The sequence below is a fragment of the Dendropsophus ebraccatus genome, chromosome 1 (assembly GCF_027789765.1).
Source record: "Dendropsophus ebraccatus isolate aDenEbr1 chromosome 1, aDenEbr1.pat, whole genome shotgun sequence".
Taxonomy (NCBI): Eukaryota; Metazoa; Chordata; class Amphibia; order Anura; family Hylidae; genus Dendropsophus; species Dendropsophus ebraccatus.
The window spans coordinates 12,063,556-12,083,189 of NC_091454.1; the positions used below are offsets into that span (position 1 = coordinate 12,063,556).

At 42.4% G+C, this 19,634-nt stretch overlaps 1 protein-coding gene across 1 annotated transcript in view; it reads left to right on the forward strand.

Moving 5' to 3' along the window:
* Positions 1 to 183: 183 nt before the first annotated feature.
* Positions 184 to 19,634, forward strand: part of TMEM178B (transmembrane protein 178B) — a 206,580-nt gene continuing 187,129 nt past the window's right edge. The window contains exon 1 of the mRNA XM_069967318.1: positions 184 to 565. Coding sequence (XP_069823419.1) covers positions 184 to 565 — 382 coding nt within the window. The remainder of the gene's footprint in view (positions 566 to 19,634) is intronic.

Genomic DNA, 19,634 nt, shown 5'->3' on the forward strand with positions numbered 1-19,634 from the left:
ATTGCTATGCTGGGGTTGGAGACCGCGCGTGTGAACTTCAAGGTCTAAGCGTATTTCGGGGTTATCGGATCTAAAACCCTTCGAGGGCGGTTTGGCCTAAGGCAAAAAAATTAAATAATAATAAAAAATTAAACAAAAACAGAGACAATTGATAAAAATGTTGATGGTCGTGTGAGATTGAGGATGGCTGCTGGAAGATTATTGCTCTACGCTGGACTGGCTTTGGCTTTGTGTGCCCTGGGCATGCTGGCTGTGGCTATCTGCTCCGACCACTGGTACGAGACGGATGCCAGACGGCACCGGGAAAGGTGCAAAAGTTTCACGAATAGAAGGATCGACCCTGGATTCATTTATAATTCCAACAACAACCTTCCACTAAGGGCCAGCAGGTCCAAGCTGGACCGGTGGGAGGGCAAGTTACTTCTAACTAGGAATAGGAGGCAGCTTTTTGCCATGAGCGCTGCCGACGAGTGCAATAGACAGTACAACTCTACCAACATGGGCCTGTGGAGGAAATGCCACCGGCTAGGGTTCGATCAAGACATAGAAGATATCATTGCCAAAGGTAGGCTCCATCCTCATGCTGTATACTGGGCCCGATGCTGGGGTATCCGGGAATATGGGGGATCATGTGGGCCAAAATCAATACAGGGCAAAATATCGGCCAAAATGTATTGGTTGGTCGTACGTTTTATATTTTTGGTATTTTTTATGTATGTTTTTTGCAGGTTTTCAGTCTAGTGGTAGGAGCCATGGCCTTAGCTGTGTGCAGATGGAGCTGACCTTATTGTAACATCTGTAACCTTAGATAACTTACATGTTACTGACCCCCGCGCTGGGTCTTAGGTCCTGACATCTATTATACTGATGGCTGAGGTTACGTTCAATCCAGGTTGTAGGTAAAAGTAGGACACTATAGTCTGCTCCATCTGTATGGTACAGTCCATGCTGCAATACATATCGCTTTAATTATGCAGTAAGGCCCATGGTGCTATACAGGCTGCTATGGCAAAATGGTGTTACACTACAGTCTGCTCCATCTGTATGGTGAGTGAGACACTACAGTCTACTCTATCTGTATGGTGAATGTTACACTATAGTCTGCGCCATCTGTATGGTGAGTGAGAAACTACAGTCTGCTCCATCTGTATGGTGAATGAGACACTACAGTCTACTCCATCTGTATGGTGAATGTTACACTACAGTCTTCTCCATCTGTATGGTGAATGTTACACTACAGTCTGCTCCATCTGTATGGTGAATAATACACTACAGTCTGCTCCATCTGTATGGTGAATGTTACACTACAGTCTGCTCCATCTGTATGGTGAATAATACACTACAGTCTGCTCCATCTGTATGGTGAATGTTACACTACAATCTGCTCCATCTGTATGGTGAATAATACACTACAGTCTGCTCCATCTGTATGGTGAATGTTACACTACAGTCTGCTCCATCTGTATGGTGAATGAGACACTACAGTCTGCTCCATCTGTATGGTGAATGTTACACTACAATCTGCTCCATCTGTATGGTGAATAATACACTACAGTCTGCTCCATCTGTATGGTGAATGTTACACTACAGTCTGCTCCATCTGTATGGTGAATGAGACACTACAGTCTGCTCCATCTGTATGGTGAATGAGACACTACAGTCTGCTCCATCTGTATGGTGAATGAGACACTACAGTCTGCTCCATCTGTATGGGGTAACTGATGATACACTACAGTCTGCTCCATCTGTATGATGTAACTAGTGAAACACTACAGTCTGCTCCATCTGTATGGTGAATGTTACACTACAGTCTGCTCCATCTGTATGGTGAATAATACACTACAGTCTGCTCCATCTGTATGGTGAATGTTACACTACAGTCTGCTCCATCTGTATGGTGAATGTTACACTACAATCTGCTCCATCTGTATGGTGAATGTTACACTACAGTCTGCTCCATCTGTATGGTGAATGAGACACTACAGTCTGCTCCATCTGTATGGTGAATGTTACACTACAGTCTGCTCCATCTGTATGGTGAATGAGACACTACAGTCTGCTCCATCTGTAGGGTGAATGAGACACTATAGTCTGCTCCATCTGTATGGCGAATAATACACTACAGTCTGCTCCATCTGTATGGTGAATGAATACACTACAGTCTGCTCCATCTGTATGGGGTAACTGATGATACACTACAGTCTGCTCCATCTGTATGATGTAACTAGTGAAACACTACAGTCTGCTCCATCTGTATGGTGAATGATACACTACAGTCTGCTCCATCTGTATGGTGAATGATACACTATAGTCTGCTCCATCTGTATGGTGAATGATACACTACAGTCTGCTCCATCTGTATGGTGAATAAGACACTATAGTCTGCTCCATCTGTATGGTGAATAATACACTACAGTCTGCTCCATCTATATGGTGAATGAGATACTACAGTCTGCTCCATCTGTATGGTGAATGTTACACTATAGTCTGCTCCATCTGTATGGTGAATAATACACTACAGTCTGCTCCATCTTTATGGTGAATGAATACACTACAGTCTGCTCCATCTGTATGGGGTAACTGATGATATACTACAGTCTGCTCCATCTGTATGGTGAAATTGATGATGCTTCATCTGTAGGATGTAAATATGATACACTACAGGCTGCTTCATCTGTATGGTGAAACGGATGTTAACAAAATAAGTTTTAATAGGAATCAGATGATACGCTACCTTCAACCATCAGCTCCACATGATTTTTGCTAATACACTATAGTCTGCTCCATCTGTATGATGTAACTGACGCTACAATACAGGCTGCTCCATCTGTATGATGTAATTGACGCTACAATACAGGCTGCTCCATCTGTAAGATGTAACTGACGCTACAATACAGGCTGCTCCATCTGTAAGATGTAACTGACGCTACAATACAGGCTGCTCCATCTGTAAGATGTAACTGACGCTACAATACAGGCTGCTCCATCTGTATGATGTAACTGACGCTATAAAACAGGCTGCTCCATCTGTAAGATGTAACTGACGCTACAATACAGGCTGCTCCATCTGTATGATGTAACTGAGGCTACAAAACAGGCTGCTCCATCTGTAAGATGTAACTGACGCTACAATACAGGCTGCTCCATCTGTATAATGTAACTGACGCTACAATACAGGCTGCTCCATCTGTAAGATGTAACTGACGCTACAATACAGGCTGCTCCATCTGTAAGATGTAACTGACGCTACAATACAGGCTGCTCCATCTGTAAGATGTAACTGACGCTACAATACAGGCTGCTCCATCTGTAAGATGTAACTGACGCTACAATACAGGCTGCTCCATCTGTATGATGTAACTGACGCTACAATACAGGCTGCTCCATCTGTATGATGTAACTGACGCTACAATACAGGCTGCTCCATCTGTATGATGTAACTGACGCTACAATACAGGCTGCTCCATCTGTAGGGCAAGACAGGAGTTCCTAAATGATATGTTTTCTGGGAAAGTTGGGTGACAACCCACAAGACCGCCATTATACCTTCCATAGTGCTACCACACAGCTTTCCCTGACTCCTGAATGACGCATCTTTGCTAGTTACGCTGCAGCACAACCCACTCTCCTGCCTCACTGCAGATATGTTATTCAGGGATCAGAAAAAGCTGAGTGACAACTACATAAAGGTGGCCATATGGGTCGTCACCCAGCTTTCCGAGAAGCAGATAGGCCAACGTAATGGAAATGATCAGGGCGACTAACAGACTTAAATTTATAATTTTTTTCCTTATTTAAGGTGGATTTAAGGTGGACTGTTCTTTAAGGGTTTAATTATTAAGCACGGGCAGCTTCTCCTCCTGAAGTGCTCTGCATCCAGCCGCCTGGGTTATTAGTCTCCATCCAGCAGATCTTTATTACCTCATGTGGGCCTAAATGGCTTTGGTCTTCCAAGAGGATACACAAGCCTCATAAAAGGGCTGGCGTTGTCTGCGTGAGACTCATGGCGGAGGATTTATCTAGCCGGTCTCGTCACTTTTCTAAACACCCCTCTCCTTCCTCCTCCTCCTCCTTCCTCCTCCCTCATTCCCAGAACAAGATGTTCTAGACTGGCTGCATATATATCTATATATATATATATATATATATACAGGGGCGTAGCTAGGATTCATCGGGCCCCATAGCATAGAGCATGCCCCCCCCCACGCAAAACACAAGGCACTGCGTGTATATATATATATATATATATATATATATATATATATATATATATACAGAGAGAGAGAGGCAGAATCCTGCCTGCAGCCACAACAGTGACTGGCAGGGCAGGGATCCAATGGCTGCTTGCTCTGTCAGTCCACTGTATTTAATTATAGGGGCTCATTAGGAGCCCTTATGGTTAAAAACATAGGTGCAGGAGCGGACTACCTTCTGCTTAACCCCTTACGTACTGCAGTGTTTAAGTGACCCAAAGTTCACTTACATACTGCAACACGAAAAAGCAGAAGACAAGGAAATCTCTGCTGCTGCACTGATAACCCCTGACCTCTGCAGGAGCTCAGTTCAGGGGGTTATCATAGCAGTGAATCAGAGACCTTCTTGTGTTTTGCTTCTAGGCCTTTTTTGTGTTGCAGCAAGTAAGTGAACATTGGGTCACTAACAGATTGCAGTATATAAGGGGTTAAGAAGAAGGACACAGGATGGGTATTATCTTCCCTGTGCATCCCCAGACCCCCCTCCTGCATGGGCCCCATAGCAGCTGCCTGCCCTGCCTCTATGTATATATGTCACTTTCACCCCCAATCCCACTTCTGACATCTATGATGGGAGAAGATGAGTCTAATCTGTTCTAATCTAACACATCTACCCATCACTACCTGTCTCATCACTTTCCTAACACCCCTCTTCTTCCTCCTTCTCCTCCTCCTCCCTCATTCCGAGAACAAACTGTTCTAGACTGGCAGTATATATATATATATGTATATATATATCACTTTCGCCTCCTATCCCACTTGAAGTGCTGATCTATGATGGGAGGAGATGAGGCCATGTGACCTTTTTTGGGGGGGGGGATTGGGACAGCAAATGACATCATTTTTCCCATCCCCTCTTTTTTATTCACTACAACTTTTTTTGCGGATCCGCAAAAAACTGATAAAAATACGGAACATAATACGGATGCAAAACAGATGATTTTTTGCGTATCAAAATAGAGGAAAACATACTGACATGTGAATGTAGCCTAAGGCCTCATTCACACACCCGTAGAGCAGTCTGCGACCACGGACCCATGGCCACGGCCCGCACTACGAGTGTGCATCCGTAGTGCTCCGTGCTTCACTTAATTACACTAGCGATCCGTGCCGCAAAAAAACGGTCCGCATTACATGTCTAGGTTTTTTGCGGCACGGATCGTGGCCCCGTATGTGTGAACGAGGCCATTGAATAACCTTGGTTTTAAGTTCTGGCCGCAATTGCGGACAGAACAACGGACATGTGAATTAGGCTTAAAGCTACATTCACACGTCAGTATATTTTCCTGGACGAAAATCTGGATCCTCTACTTTTCATCCGCAGTCCACAAAAAAATCATCCGTTTTGCATCCGTATTGTGTTCTGTATTTTTATCCGAAAAAAGAGGGGATGGCAAAAATGGTGTCATTTGCTGTCCCAACCCCCCCCCCAAAAAAAAAAAAGTCACATGGTCATCTGGGGGCCATTTTACAGTCATTTCTATCAGACAGGAGGAGCTTGGTGATGTCACCAAAAAACGGATTCGTGATACGGATGGTTTGCAGATTGCAAGGTACTCTCCGCAAATGTTGTGCTCTTCATAAACTTCTATGGGGGTGTCCGTTCTATCATAACGGACCGTATTACAACACGTCCTTTTTTTTTTGTCACGGATTGCGGATCCGCAAAATAAACTGGATGTATGAATAGCACCATTGAAAATAATGGGATGTAATGAATTCCTTATTTTCTGGTCCGGAAAAAACGGATGAAAAATACTGACGTGTGAATGTAGCCTAAGACTATATTCACACGTCCGTAGTGCAGCCTGTGACCCTGGACCCGCGAATTACATGATGCTTCATTAGCGTAGCGATCGTGCCGCAAAATCAGGTCCACATAACAATATATCCTTTTTTTTTTTGGCGGCACGAATCGCGTCCCCGTACACCCTACGGACGTGTAAATGGGGCCATTGAATACCATGGGTTCTATGTTCTGTCCCCAATTGCGAGACCCAGTAGTTAAGGATTTCGCAGGCGTGTAAGGGCATGCGATATGTGATATAAACCCGCCATGCGTCTCCCTCTTCTGCAGCCTAATGCAGTCTATTGTTCCCTGTTATCAGACAGTTCAGGCCGGGGAGAGGCTGACAGCTGACGGTAGTGTTCGTCAATGGAATGATTGACAGGAAGTCGAGAAAAATCCCCCGTCCCCGTGACGTGCAGACACAATAAACAGGCGGCTCGGCCAAGGTGTCTGACGAGATAACAAAGTTGAAGGATGTGCATTCCGGATATACATTGGAATATTTGGATGACAGCTTTCCCTTCTTCCCCACAACCTAAAGACAGTGTGCTTGGATTGGCTGAGCGTAATTGTTTGTTCCTTTGGGGTAATAAGACAAGGAGTCTATAATCACCATTAGAAGCTTTAGAAGAGTCTGCCTTGCTTTTTTAACATGTTAGGTCAAAGTTGTCTGAAGACGCAGATCGTTTTCTAATAATCTAATGTCATCAAATGGAGCAGATAGGCAGCTATTGGTCTTTGGCGCTGCTCCTGAGCCCCCACCCTAGAATAATCACTGTTAGGAGCGTCACAAACATTCTGCTTTAACCCGGCCTAACACGTTCAGTCAAAGTTGTCTGAAGCCGCAGACGTAATCTAATATAAGCAAATGGAGACGATAACCAGCTATGTGTCAATGGCTATGAACCCCCTAAAATAATTCAAAAACTTTTACATTGAGCATTCTGAACATGTTAGGTCAAAGTTGTCTGAAGGTGCAAATTCGTATATAATGAAACAAAGAGGTGAGGTAACATGCAGCCCGCACAGGTCAAATGCTTTTATTAATAAAACTCAAAAAAAATGAAGTGCAATGCATAGTTATTGACCAAAAATATATATATAATGACAAAAAAAACATAAAAAACAGCACAAAACAACAGAACATTGAAAGTAAACAAATATCTCGTAAAAGGTGATGACCTTGGGCCCAGAAAAATGTAGAAAAAAAAAAAAATAGCATCTCTGTTAAGTGGTTAAATAACACAAATAAAAGGAAAAAAAAAACAACGACAACAAAAAAAACTAACAAATACTGATATCGCCCTACGTAATCGGGTCAAAATCAGCTGATCGAGCAGTTTTAAGCCAATAAAAAAATTATTGGCAGCCAACCGCACATTTTTCCATCTAATAGAGAATTTCCAGCAACAACCGATTGCAGCAAAGGGCAAACGGTCATGTGACCTTCCCCGACCAAAAGCTTGAGCTGTGTAAGGGTTCTACTAGACGAGGCAATTTTTAACGATTGACGACTAACGATAAACGATCGCAAAAGAGATTGTTAATTGATGACCTGAAATCGTTCACTATATTACATAGAACGATGGTCGTTAGTTACGATCGTTACCAGGATTATTACTACGATCGTTTGCTCCATCCAATCCCAGCAAAAGAAGGAGCGATGTGCAATTACACTGAACGATTAACGATGATTTTAGGGTCAATTCTAAATGAACGATCAACGGCACACAAACGATTTTTCGATCGTTGCCGGCAATAACACAGGACGATTATCGTTTAAATTCGAATGATATACCGATTTTCCGCACGATAATCGTCCCTTGTAACAGATAGATAGATGAAGCGGGTTTTTTTTAACGATTAACGGTAAAGGAACGACCTGAAATCGATCACCACAACACAGAGAACGATAGTTATTAGTTACTGTGGTAATTATAATCGTTACTAGGATCGTTTACTCATCAGAGAACAAACAAACAATGTGTCTATAAACCGAACGATTAGCCAACGATTAACGATGATCTTATGGTCAGCTTAAACAATGCGATCAACGACATACCAACAATTATTCGATCGTTGCCTGCATTCACACGGAAAGATTATCACTTAAATTAAAATAATATAACGTTTTCTTGGACGACAATAGGGTCCTAAGGTTCTGTAAACGATCACCGATCTATGAGATCTACAGATCTGCTGAGGGTGGATGTGTAGACTGTTAGAACGTGCCGGAAGTTATAAGGTATATTAGTGATGATATACCTTGTGATAGTGCCCCCTCCATAATGCTCCATTTATTGTCTATGGGACTTCCAAACATTGGCTTTGAAGGACAGTTGACCTTAGATCTTGTGATCAGTGTTGACCACCATTGGTTACACCACCACCATCCAACAAGTTATTACCAATCCTGTACCCCATGTAATGGAGCCAATGATCAGCCAAAAAGAATCGCTCGATTATGACATGCTTATAAATCATCGTCCGCCAGCTGGGTCAACTAACGCAAAGGGCTCCATGAATGATCTGGCGATCGTTGTGCAGCCCTGGCCACCTGATTACCGAGGTTCGGTAAACCAGCGCCGATCAACAAGATCGGTTGTCGTTTACTATGTGAGTTGACAACCGATAATTTTTAAGCATGATCATTGACCCTGTTACATGGGGCTCTCATGCTCGTTTACTAAGTGGGTTGGACCATCTAGAACGATCTTGAGTAGTGTTGAGCAAACAGGCCAAATTGTTTAGGTTCGGCCACGTTCTTTGAACTCGAATACTCGTCATTTGACTCCCGATGGCTGGTGAAGTTTTATGTTGGCCTAGGGGAGTACACTATGGCTGTTCGGACTTGGCAATGTTCTCCGAACCTGAACGCTCTGCATTTAACTCATGGTGGCTGGAGAAGTTGTAAGTCTCCCTAGGGAGTCCTGGAAAACATGTATACAGCCTATGGCAGACTTAGGGTGGCATCCAACTTCTCCAGCCACTGGAAGTCAAATGCCGAGCATTCAGGTTTGGAGAACGTTCCCGAACCCGAACAGTTTGTCAAGTTCCCTTGTCTTGAGACAGGATCACTCCACTGATAAAAGATGATGGTTAAAGGTCAGCTCCTCCTCCCTCGTTCTTCTCCCAGAACAGTAACTCTTTCATATATCACACAGCATGCCCACCACACTCTTAATAGTCAGTAGGTCATCTGGAAATTTAAGCACCAGAACTGGCATGTTTCATGGAGGCGTGATCAGATAGATGGGTCTCTCTACTAGAGATGATCGAACATCGGGATTTTTCAGGTTCGTTCGAACTCGAACCTTCGTCATTTGATTCCCGATGCCTTCTCATTCCGTGGTGGAGGTGGAGACAGCCCGAGTACCGCCTGTATCCCTGTTTTCCAGACGGTCTCCACCTTTCCCACGAAACAGGATGGCATCGAGAAGGTTCGAGAAGGTTCCAGTTCGAACTAACCTGAAAAATCCCGATGTTCGATCATCTCTACAATCTACGTGTCACGATCTAGGTTCTAGGTGGAGCTATGACAACGTTGTTACATCTAGAACTTGTCTATGACACCGGGTACTCACACAACTTTCCCTCCCAAGACGTTGAGCTATTTCAGCCCTCCCGTTGTTTGGCGATGCAGAGGACAGGACAATCCTTCTGCCGGCAATAGAAGAGGAAGCCCATTTTAGGACTGTCATACGGGAGATTGATCGGCCTGCCAGATCCAGTAATTGGGATGTTGGTGAGAGATTGCCACATCCGTTATGGCGAACGCTGACAAGCTATACGTTAGCGCAGACACTCCGTTCATGCTACATTTAATGCCTTCATGGAAATGCCGGGCTCTTCGGCAATAAACCAATTCATTTTCCATGGACAATCTGAAGAATCGGGTGATTTGTTGCATGACTCAGTCAGGCTCCTCACTGGGGTTTGCTGGGAACGTAATGATTTAAAGGAAAAAATGTAGAAGATGTTAAATTGTAATGAATAAACACATTATCGGGGGGGATAGGTCCTATTCATAGGTAGGGTTTATTTTGACAACATGCTGTCGTAAGTAATTCCGCATAGAGGATGTTGCCTTTCAGAATACGTGGAGATAATCACCAAGCAGCCGATTGGCTCATATGGATCGCATTGTCAAATGAAAGGCTGCAGAACACTGCCCCTAGTGGCGGAAAGAATTACTGGAGACCTGACAATGATTGGCATAGAATTTTGCAAGAATTTTTTTTTTCAAATCAGCTTCTAGTAGATCACCCAGGGCTGGAGATACTGGTGGACAATGCGTGTAGGTCACTATATTTTTAGAACAATGTACTATGGCAGTACTAGCTACTACAATACATAGCCGGGAATCATTTAGTCTCTACTAGACCCGAGCAAATCGATTTGGAACAATTCAAATTTGTTCAGATTTTTCCCAAAATTTTGCTTAATTTGATTCCAATACAGTAGCAAGGTGCAGGGACTCCTATCTTTGACAGGAGTCCCTGCTCCTGTACATGCCCTTATTTAGCTGAGGTTATTTTGTACATAAATACTCACCCTCTCCATTCTGTTAGACGAACCTGCACTAGTGTTTTTTTTTTCTTGGTGGGGTCATGTGATGATTACATCATCAGTGGAACAGTAGCAAGTACTGGGGGCGGTAAAGTGAGGAATTTGTGTTGCTAGAGATGGCGGAGGCGTGATACAAAAAAAAAACGAGGAGCCAAACATGTCTGGGCAGCAAACTGTACAGAGAAGAGCTGTGGCCAGGAGTCTTCTCTATAGGGATAAACATTGTTCTAAATTTTAAAAAAATAAATAAAATTAAATTAAAGCAAATTAGTTCAAATCTGATATGACACCAAAAATGTTATTATTTTTTTATGTAAATACTCACCCTCTCCATGTTCCCTCTGCCAGATGTGCTGCACCAGTGGTGATCATGTGACCAACACCCACTGATCTCCACTTATATTTACTAGCACATTCGCTGGGCTGGGTTGGTGTCAGGTGGCAAATCCGGATTGAATTCACGACCAATTTGGTAGAGATGAACCCAACTCAAGCATGCTAGGATCCGAACTACCCAGAGCAGTTGGTCATAGGTTGTCTCCATGTTTTCAAGGACTCCCTAGGGTTGCATCCAACTTCTTCAGCCAATGGTGAATGATCAAGCTCGAACGGACCTGAGCATGCCTGAGTTGTACTTATCTCTATCTCTGTATCTCTATAGGCAGGTTCACTCATCACTTGTCTATGGGTAGTGTGTATACCGCCTACATCTAAGAGCTTAAAGTGTAACTGTGATTTTACAGAAATCAATAAATATCAATAGTACAAGTGATTTTAAGAAACTCCGTAAGGGGTTTTAATAAGCAAAAGAGATTCCTTCTGTACTCAAACTGCTGTTTTTCTACCTCCCTGCCTCACTTCAGAAAAAGCTGGATTTTTGTGTCCATTATGCCCTATGGAGAGGGGAGGGGTCAAGGGGGATGAGTGAGCACGAAGAGAAGAAAGGGCAGCACTGTACAAAACAACACTGCAATCTTCTCTCACCAAGATCCCAGATAAGCACTGACCTTACTGACCTCTGAATCTAGTGTTTTACATGCACAGTCTCCAAACTGTACAGCTGCTTGTCTCCTCTTCCTGCTCACTTATCCCTTTCGACCCCCTCCCCCTTCCATAAGTTAGAATTGTCTTGTATCTGGCATCAGCTTTCTGTCCATTCACTAAACCCTCCCCACCTTCTTTGCCCAGGGGGCCACTACAAATCTCTATCCAGCTCTGAGCATCTTGTAATATTTCATCTAGTCCTTCAGACTTGAGGTGATGAGTTCAAATATCAATGACCTTTATTGACCTGCATTATAATGAACCAGAGGAGCACCCGGTCATCCTGATGTCTTACATAATGAGCTTCAGAAAGGGCAGACGCTAGGATATAACTCATTATACAAGATCCTTACTTGTCTCTTGACCTAAGTGGACAGCGGTTGTAAAGAGTGTCTCTCTCTTTGGAGGACCTTGTCCTTGTATTACACAGGCAGCCCACTGATTTGAATGGGCAGAGTGTAATGCTTCATATCCCCTGTAGGGGCGCTGCAGGAAAATCAACCACTTCCTGTCAGGTGTATCATTAGATTGCTGGGGTTATCAGTGTTTACAGTATTTTATTGTTACAGGAACCTTCTAACAAGTAGGGATTGACAGAAGTGGACAATCCCTTTTAGCAGGATAGGCTTGGATTGTAGACACTGGTCTGTTAGCTCCGAGAAAGGTCATTTCTGGCTTCCTACTCCTAGAGATTGAATGGAGCTGTGTCATTCTAATGGGAAATGAGTGGAGCTGCAGAATTCTAACAGGGAATGAATGGAGCTGCGGCATTTAATTGGGAAATGAGTGGAGCTGCAGCTTTCTAACAGGGAATGAATGGAGCTGCGGCATTCTAATGGGAAATGAATAGAGCTGCGTCATTCTAACTAGGAATGAATGGAGCTGCGGCATTATAACTGGGAAATGAAAGGAGCTGCTGTATTCTAACTGGGAATGAAGGGTGTTGCGGCATTCTAACTGGGAATGAATTAAGCTACAGCATTCTAACAAGGAATGAATGGCGCTGCGGCATTCAAACGGAATGAATAGAGATGCTGCATTCTAACTGGGAGCCCTGTGGTTGAACAGCCCCCGCCCCTCTCAGCAATCGGCTATGGATAGGGATAACATTGTCAAAAGGGCCCAACAGAGCGTCCCAAGGCACACGGTTCCCCAGTGTATTAGTTGTGCCCAATTCATTCCCCACGTGTTGATGACCAGTTACCGGTACAGCCGGTGGCGGTATTTTATTCTAATGTATGTATACTCGTGCATATTATTGTCAGGTTTAATTCACACATTCCCTGAACACAGAACATATTCACAAGCACGCCTCGACGCATTTCACACCCACCAGAACTTTGTGTAGAGCCATTATGCAACGTGCAATGAGGTAGATGACCCCGCACAACGTCACATCACACCGGGCCGCTATCACACCATTACGCTTCGTTTCAGATCATTTTAACACTCGGGGGGTTAGAATGTGTTTTTTTTTTTGTTTTTTTTTTACTTTTTCTTCCACTTATTCTTATTTTTTACTCCTACTATTACTGGGCGGACTATAATATAGGAAGGGTAGATGCTTCTGTTAAGGAGTTTAGCAACTTGTCGCATTAGAGTATATGAACTTCTAAGGTTATGTTCACACAGTGTTCACAAATATGCTAGTTTTAATATGGAAAATGAGCTCCAAAGCCTTTTTATGTTGCTTTTTGGATTATTTTCATGCATGTTTTTGATTACAGAGCAGTTTTGTTGAATATCTTTCAATCGGAATCAAAATTGATACTCACCAGTTGACTACATGTGAACATACCCTAAGGCTGGGGTGACTGTACATACATTACTGATCCTGTACTGATCCTGAGTTACATCCTGTTTTTCACCTCAGAGCTGCACTCACTATTATGCTGGTGGTGTCACTGTGTACATACATTACATTACCGATCCTGAGTTACATCCTGTATTATACCCCAGAGCTGCACTCACTATTCTGCTGGTGGGGTCATTGTGTATATACATTACATTACTGATCCTGAGTTACATCCTGTATTATACCCCAGAGCTGCACTCACTATTCTGCTGGTGGGGTCATTGTGTATATACATTAGATTACTGATCCTGAGTTACATCCTGTATTATACCCCAGAGCTGCACTCACTATTCTGCTGGTGGGGTCACTGTGTACATACATTACTGATCCTGTATTATACTCCAGAGCAGCGCTCACTATTCTGCTGGTGGGATCACTGTGTACATACATTATATTACTGATCCTTAGTAACATCCTGTATTATACTCCAGAGCTGCATTCACTATTCTGCTGGTGGGGTCACTGTGTACATACATTACTGATCCTGTACTGATCCTGTATCATACTCCAGAGCTGCACTCACTATTCTGCTGGTGGGGTCACCGTGTACATACGTTGCTGATCCTGAGTTAGATCATACTCCAGAGCTGCTCTGATTGGTCCACCGTTCCTTTACTTCACTTTTAGTAAGTTGCCTCCCCCGCTCCCGTTCTCCGGAGTTGAGTGTACATGAGTCGTTCCTCTAAGCCGGAGCGGTGACGCTGGTGGAGAGCGCAGGAAATACTTGACATCGGCACAGCTTGATAAATCGAGCCAATAATTAATGAAGTTTAACAGACCTACAAATTGTATGTGCGCTTATTTATGGAGTGAGATGTGTGTCGCTGCGCAGCGCCGAAATGTGAGAATAATGAGAGACATAAAGTTCTGATTATCTGTTATCTGAGTCTTATGAATTTCCGTTCTCATTACAAAGAGATGTTTTGTTAATTAGAAAGTGGGAGGGCTGTAAATCACCGAGCGCCGCCGCCACCGCCGTATTCTCCTGTATGGAATGTTAGCCTCCTCTGTATACACAAGTGCGGGGAGAGGAAAGTGAGTAAATTTTATCGGCACTCTATACTATAGTTTTGTTAGTATTTTAGATTATTATTATAGTTTGCATTATGGCCGGAGCCAGTCCAGTGGTGATATATTATTTATAGGTTCCTTTGTTGTAGTTGTGGGGAGGTTGGTTTTTTGTAGGATGTGTTTTTTTTTTTTTACTATTCTGGGATATAGATTACTTGGGGAGGGGGTGTCAGTGGTATGGAGGCTTAAACTTAGGAAATGCTCCATGGGAAATAAAGTATTCAAATTGTTTTCAAGCGTCATCCACTTGGTGGATGGTAATTTTGAGGTTCTGTTCTTGTTAGAAGTACTGGTTGGATAGAGATATGCCTTAAAGGGGTTGTCCAAGGTTCTAACTTTGATGGTCTATCCGTAGAGTAGGCCATCGATGTCTGATCAGTGGTGATCAGCAGCACCTATAAGCAGTGATCAATGTTTGAAGCCAGGGGTCTTCTACTATGTAATGGTGGCACAGGGTCAGTTCCTTTAAACTGAATGGGAGATGAGTTGCAGGACCCTGCATGGCCAGTTTCTGGCACTCTTCGCTGTGCATGCTCTTTACTGATGAGGGGCAAAAACTGTTTAAAAAATTGTCTGTAGACAAACTAAAAAATTTTTCCATTTCCATATTAAGGCTATGTTCACACTACGTATATTTCAGGCAGTATTTGGTCCTCATGTCAGGTCCTCATAGCAACCAAAACCAGGAGTGGATTGAAAACACAGAAAGGATCTGTCCACATAATGTTGTAATTGAGTGGATGGCCGCCATTTAATGGCAAATATTTGCTGTTATTTTAGAACAACGGCTGTTATATTGAAATAATGGCCGTTATTTACCGTTATATGACGGCCATCCACTCAATTTCAACATTGTGTGAACAGATCCTTTCTGTGTTTTCAATCCACTCCTGGTTTTGGTTGCTATGAGGACCTGACATGAGGACAAAATACTGCCTGAAATATACGTAGTGTGAACCCAGCCTTATTCCGCATAAGTCATACTTATTGGCAAATGCACTGTAAAAAAAAAAAAAAAACAACAACACATGGACAGTTGTCCTGTTCACATCTTTTATTTTGAACAATGAGTAAACCTCAACAGTGGAGGGGAAAAAATGCAAGTGGGCCTGCCGGAATTACCTGCATTTCCAAAATGATTACTCAAAAGTCATAATTGTGGGAAAGCACAATGTCAATAAACTAATAACACATAGAGGGTTGTCCTGATCATGTCTTTAAATAAGCACACTTAGTAAACATCAACAGTCCAGGGAGAAAAGAGCCCATTGGAATCACCTGCAATTCCAAACGGATTGCTGATAAGTTATCATTTGGGGCAAACGCAATGTAAATAAACTAATAACACATACAAGGCTGTTATGGTCATGTCTTTAATTAAGCAAACGTCATCAATGTGTTATTAGTTTATCTACATTGTTGATTTACGAGCGCTAAGTATGGTATTTCCAGTGGACTCACTTCTTTTCCCTACTCTGTTGAGGTTTACTCATTGTTCTCAATTAAAGACATGTACAATACAAATGTCTTTGTGTTATTAGTTTATTTACATTGTGTTTACCCATAATTATGACTTATAAGCAATCAATTTGAAATTGTAGGTAATTGCAATGGGCTTACTTACATCTTCTCCACAGACTGTTGATATTTACTCAGTGTGCTCAATGAAAGATGTAAACAGGATAACCGTCTATTTGTTATTAGTTTATTTACATTGTGTTTGCCCATAACTATTACCTTTGAGTAATCCGTTTGGAAATGAAGGTAATTCCAGTGGACTCACTCACTTTTTCCCCCTGCACTGTTGAGGTTTACTCATTGTTCTCAATTAAAGATGCGAACAGGACAACCCTCTATGTGTTATTAGTTTATTTACATTGTGTTTGCAAATAATTAGGACTTTTTAAGATTTAATTTGGAAATGCCGGTAATTCCAGTGTACTTACTTACTTTTCCTCTGCACTGCTGAGGTTTTCTCATTGTTCTCAATTAAAGAATTAAAGATGTGAGCAGTACAACCCGCTCTGTGTTATTAGTTTATTTACAGTGGACTTACATTTTGTTCCCTTCTCTGCTAAGGTTTACTCATTGTTCTCAATTTAAAAGGTGTGAACAGGACAACCTGCTATGTGTTATTAGTTTACTTACATTGTGTTTGCCCATAATTAGGATTTTTAGGATTTTATTTGGAAATGCAGGTAATTCCAGTGGACTCAATTACATTTTTTCCCCTTCTCTTCTGAAGTTTACTTATCGTTCTCAATTAAAGATGTGAACAGGACAACCCTCTATGTGTTAGTAGTTTATTTATATTGTGTTTGTCCATAATCAGGACTTTTTAGGATTTTATTTGGAATTGCCGGTATTCCAGTGGACTCGCGTACATTTTTCCCCTTCTCTGCTGAGGTTTACTCATTGTTCTTAATTTTAAAGATGTGAACAGGACAACCCTCTATGTGTCATTAGTTTATTTACATTGTGTCTGCCCATAATTAAGACTTTTTAGGATTTTATTTGGAAATGCCGCTAATTCCAGTGGACTCTTACATTTTTTCCCTACACTGTTGAGGTTTACTCATTGTTTTCAATGAAAGATGTAAACAGGACAACCCTCTATGTGTTATTAGTTTATGTACATCATGTCTCTCCATAATAATGAGTAGGTATAATTTTTGCCTTTCACCTCATACATTTTGAAAGCCAATTCTTAGAGTTCTGCGTCCCAGACGACAATCGTACGTCCAGACCTGCAGGACACCAAAGAGGCCAAACGTTATGTACATTCATCCAGGCCACAAGAACCGAATACTCAGGATTTCAAAGGTTTATTTCCCATCGGCAGCTGCATCACCGATGTTCTAATTGTTAAAATGATAAAACAAAACAAAAAAAATAGTCTGTTCCGTCTGATTGTGGGGACGCAGTCGACAATGGCTCCGAGCACAATGCCCGGCGTTAATCTCCAGCTTCTCTGACAATAGCGCAGGCTGCTGTCTCTGAAAACTGCAGCTGTCACATAGAATATGATCCCGCAGGTTAATGAATACACAGTGAATAGGCTCAGACCCGGCTCCGGCGCCATGCTGACAGGTGGACAACATGTTCACACTGGTCTCCGCCAATATAACCCCAACCTTACACGTAATGGAAAAAAATCATATACAAAAATCTAGCGAGGGGGTATTTCATCTGTAAAGTGAATGTCCGGCTCACTACTCCCTGTTATTTCTTTGTCTAGTTAATTTTGTGATATACTTTATAGGGGGTCGGAATTTTATGATCTAACTCTATGTCTAAGCGGAGCAATTGTGGCTGAGAATAACAGAGCTAATATATAGCACAAAAAACCCTATGTTATGTGATCACAACAAAGATTATAATACAATTAAATGTATCCTGATCTGTATGACACTGATAAGAATGGGCGGGGTGTTATTCCTTATTCCACCTGTGGTGGCGCTGCAGAGAAACTCAAAATTTACTGCCAGATTTATCAGTAGGTTTCAGACTATTGGTGGACCCATTAGGCGCACGGCCCTTAGAAACAAGCTTAAAGGGGTGGGAAAAAAAATATATATATTTTTTTTTACAATTCTTTAATAAAATTATATCACTTTGCAATATAACTTTATAAAAAAAAAAAAAAAAATATATATATATATATATATATATATATATATATATATATAATGCAATTTTTATGTTGATTGGCAGTAAGGAATGACATGGCCTCTCTGCTGCCACCCATGGTTGTATCAGGAACTGATCCCGATTCAGCGCTCAGGGACAACTGTCAATCATCACCCGTTCTGCTATACTGTACGCTGATCAAGACTTAAGAAGCTCTGCAGTTCCCCACACAGCCATTGGTGGCAGCAGAGGGGCCATGTCACCCCTGCTACTCAAAAAATAAAGTTATATTACAAAGTTATAACTTTATTAAAGAAATATATATGTATATTTTTATTTTTTCTTCTTCACCAGAATACCCCTTTAAGACCTCACTCAAAAGGGCTCTTGGGACTTGTCTTCTCTTGGCATTGTTTTTTTTTTGCAAGAGGATAGATGTGTTTTTGCTAATCCCAGATTGCCCCTTTAATATAAGTTCTGTATGCCCGCCAACACCATTTGTTGACTGATACGCTGCCATCTTTTTGAGAGTTAAGTGGAGGGTGGGACATTAGAATCATCTCCTCTGGAGGACCTAAAATACCCTACTGCGACATGGCTGTCCTTTAATTCGATGGCTTATTAGGAACATTAAAACTTAACGTTGGTCTTTTGACCATATGTACCAATGGCATCAGCCTGCTGATTATTCGGTTTTGGTTCATGGGGCAGTGTTTTAGGTAGATACAGGGGGGGCCCACCACTCCATTCATTCTCTGTGAAAGTCGAGAAGATAGCCGGATGCTGTACTTGGCTATGTCTGCCAGATCACATACAAAATGAATGGAGAAGCTCTCGTCTGTTGACTGACTTTTTTTTGGCTCTTCTCTTAGATTGAGATTTACCCCTCTGAAGGAATCTAGGCTTAAGTTCCAAACTACCCGTTGACAACCATCGGTTGACTGTCCTGTTTTGGTTTTTTGGTCCTCATCGGTAGAGTTGATCTAACATCGGGAAATCCTAGGTTCGATTGAACTCGAACATTCACGAACCTGCCGCATTTGACTGCTGAAGCCTTCCCAGTCCATGGGGAAGAAGGAGGAGACTGCCTGGGTACCGCCAGGAATTCCGGGATTCAGCCTATTACCTAGGCTCTCCTCCTTCCCCACGGACCGGGAAGGCATCAGCAATCAAATGCCGCAGGTTCGTGAGTGTTCGAGTTCGATCGACCCTTGGATTTTCCGAGGTTCGATCAACTCTACTCATTGGCTTAGAGCTGTTCTGTTAGAGAGTTGCACTACAATCATTTGGTGGGCCTTAGCTCGATGGCTTTGATATGGGTCCTAACTACCCATTGACTGATCCGTTGACTGACTTTGGGTCTTCTGGACCTCATCCGCACAGAGCAGCCTTCTTGTTACCAAGTTGATGTTTTTTAAGCCTT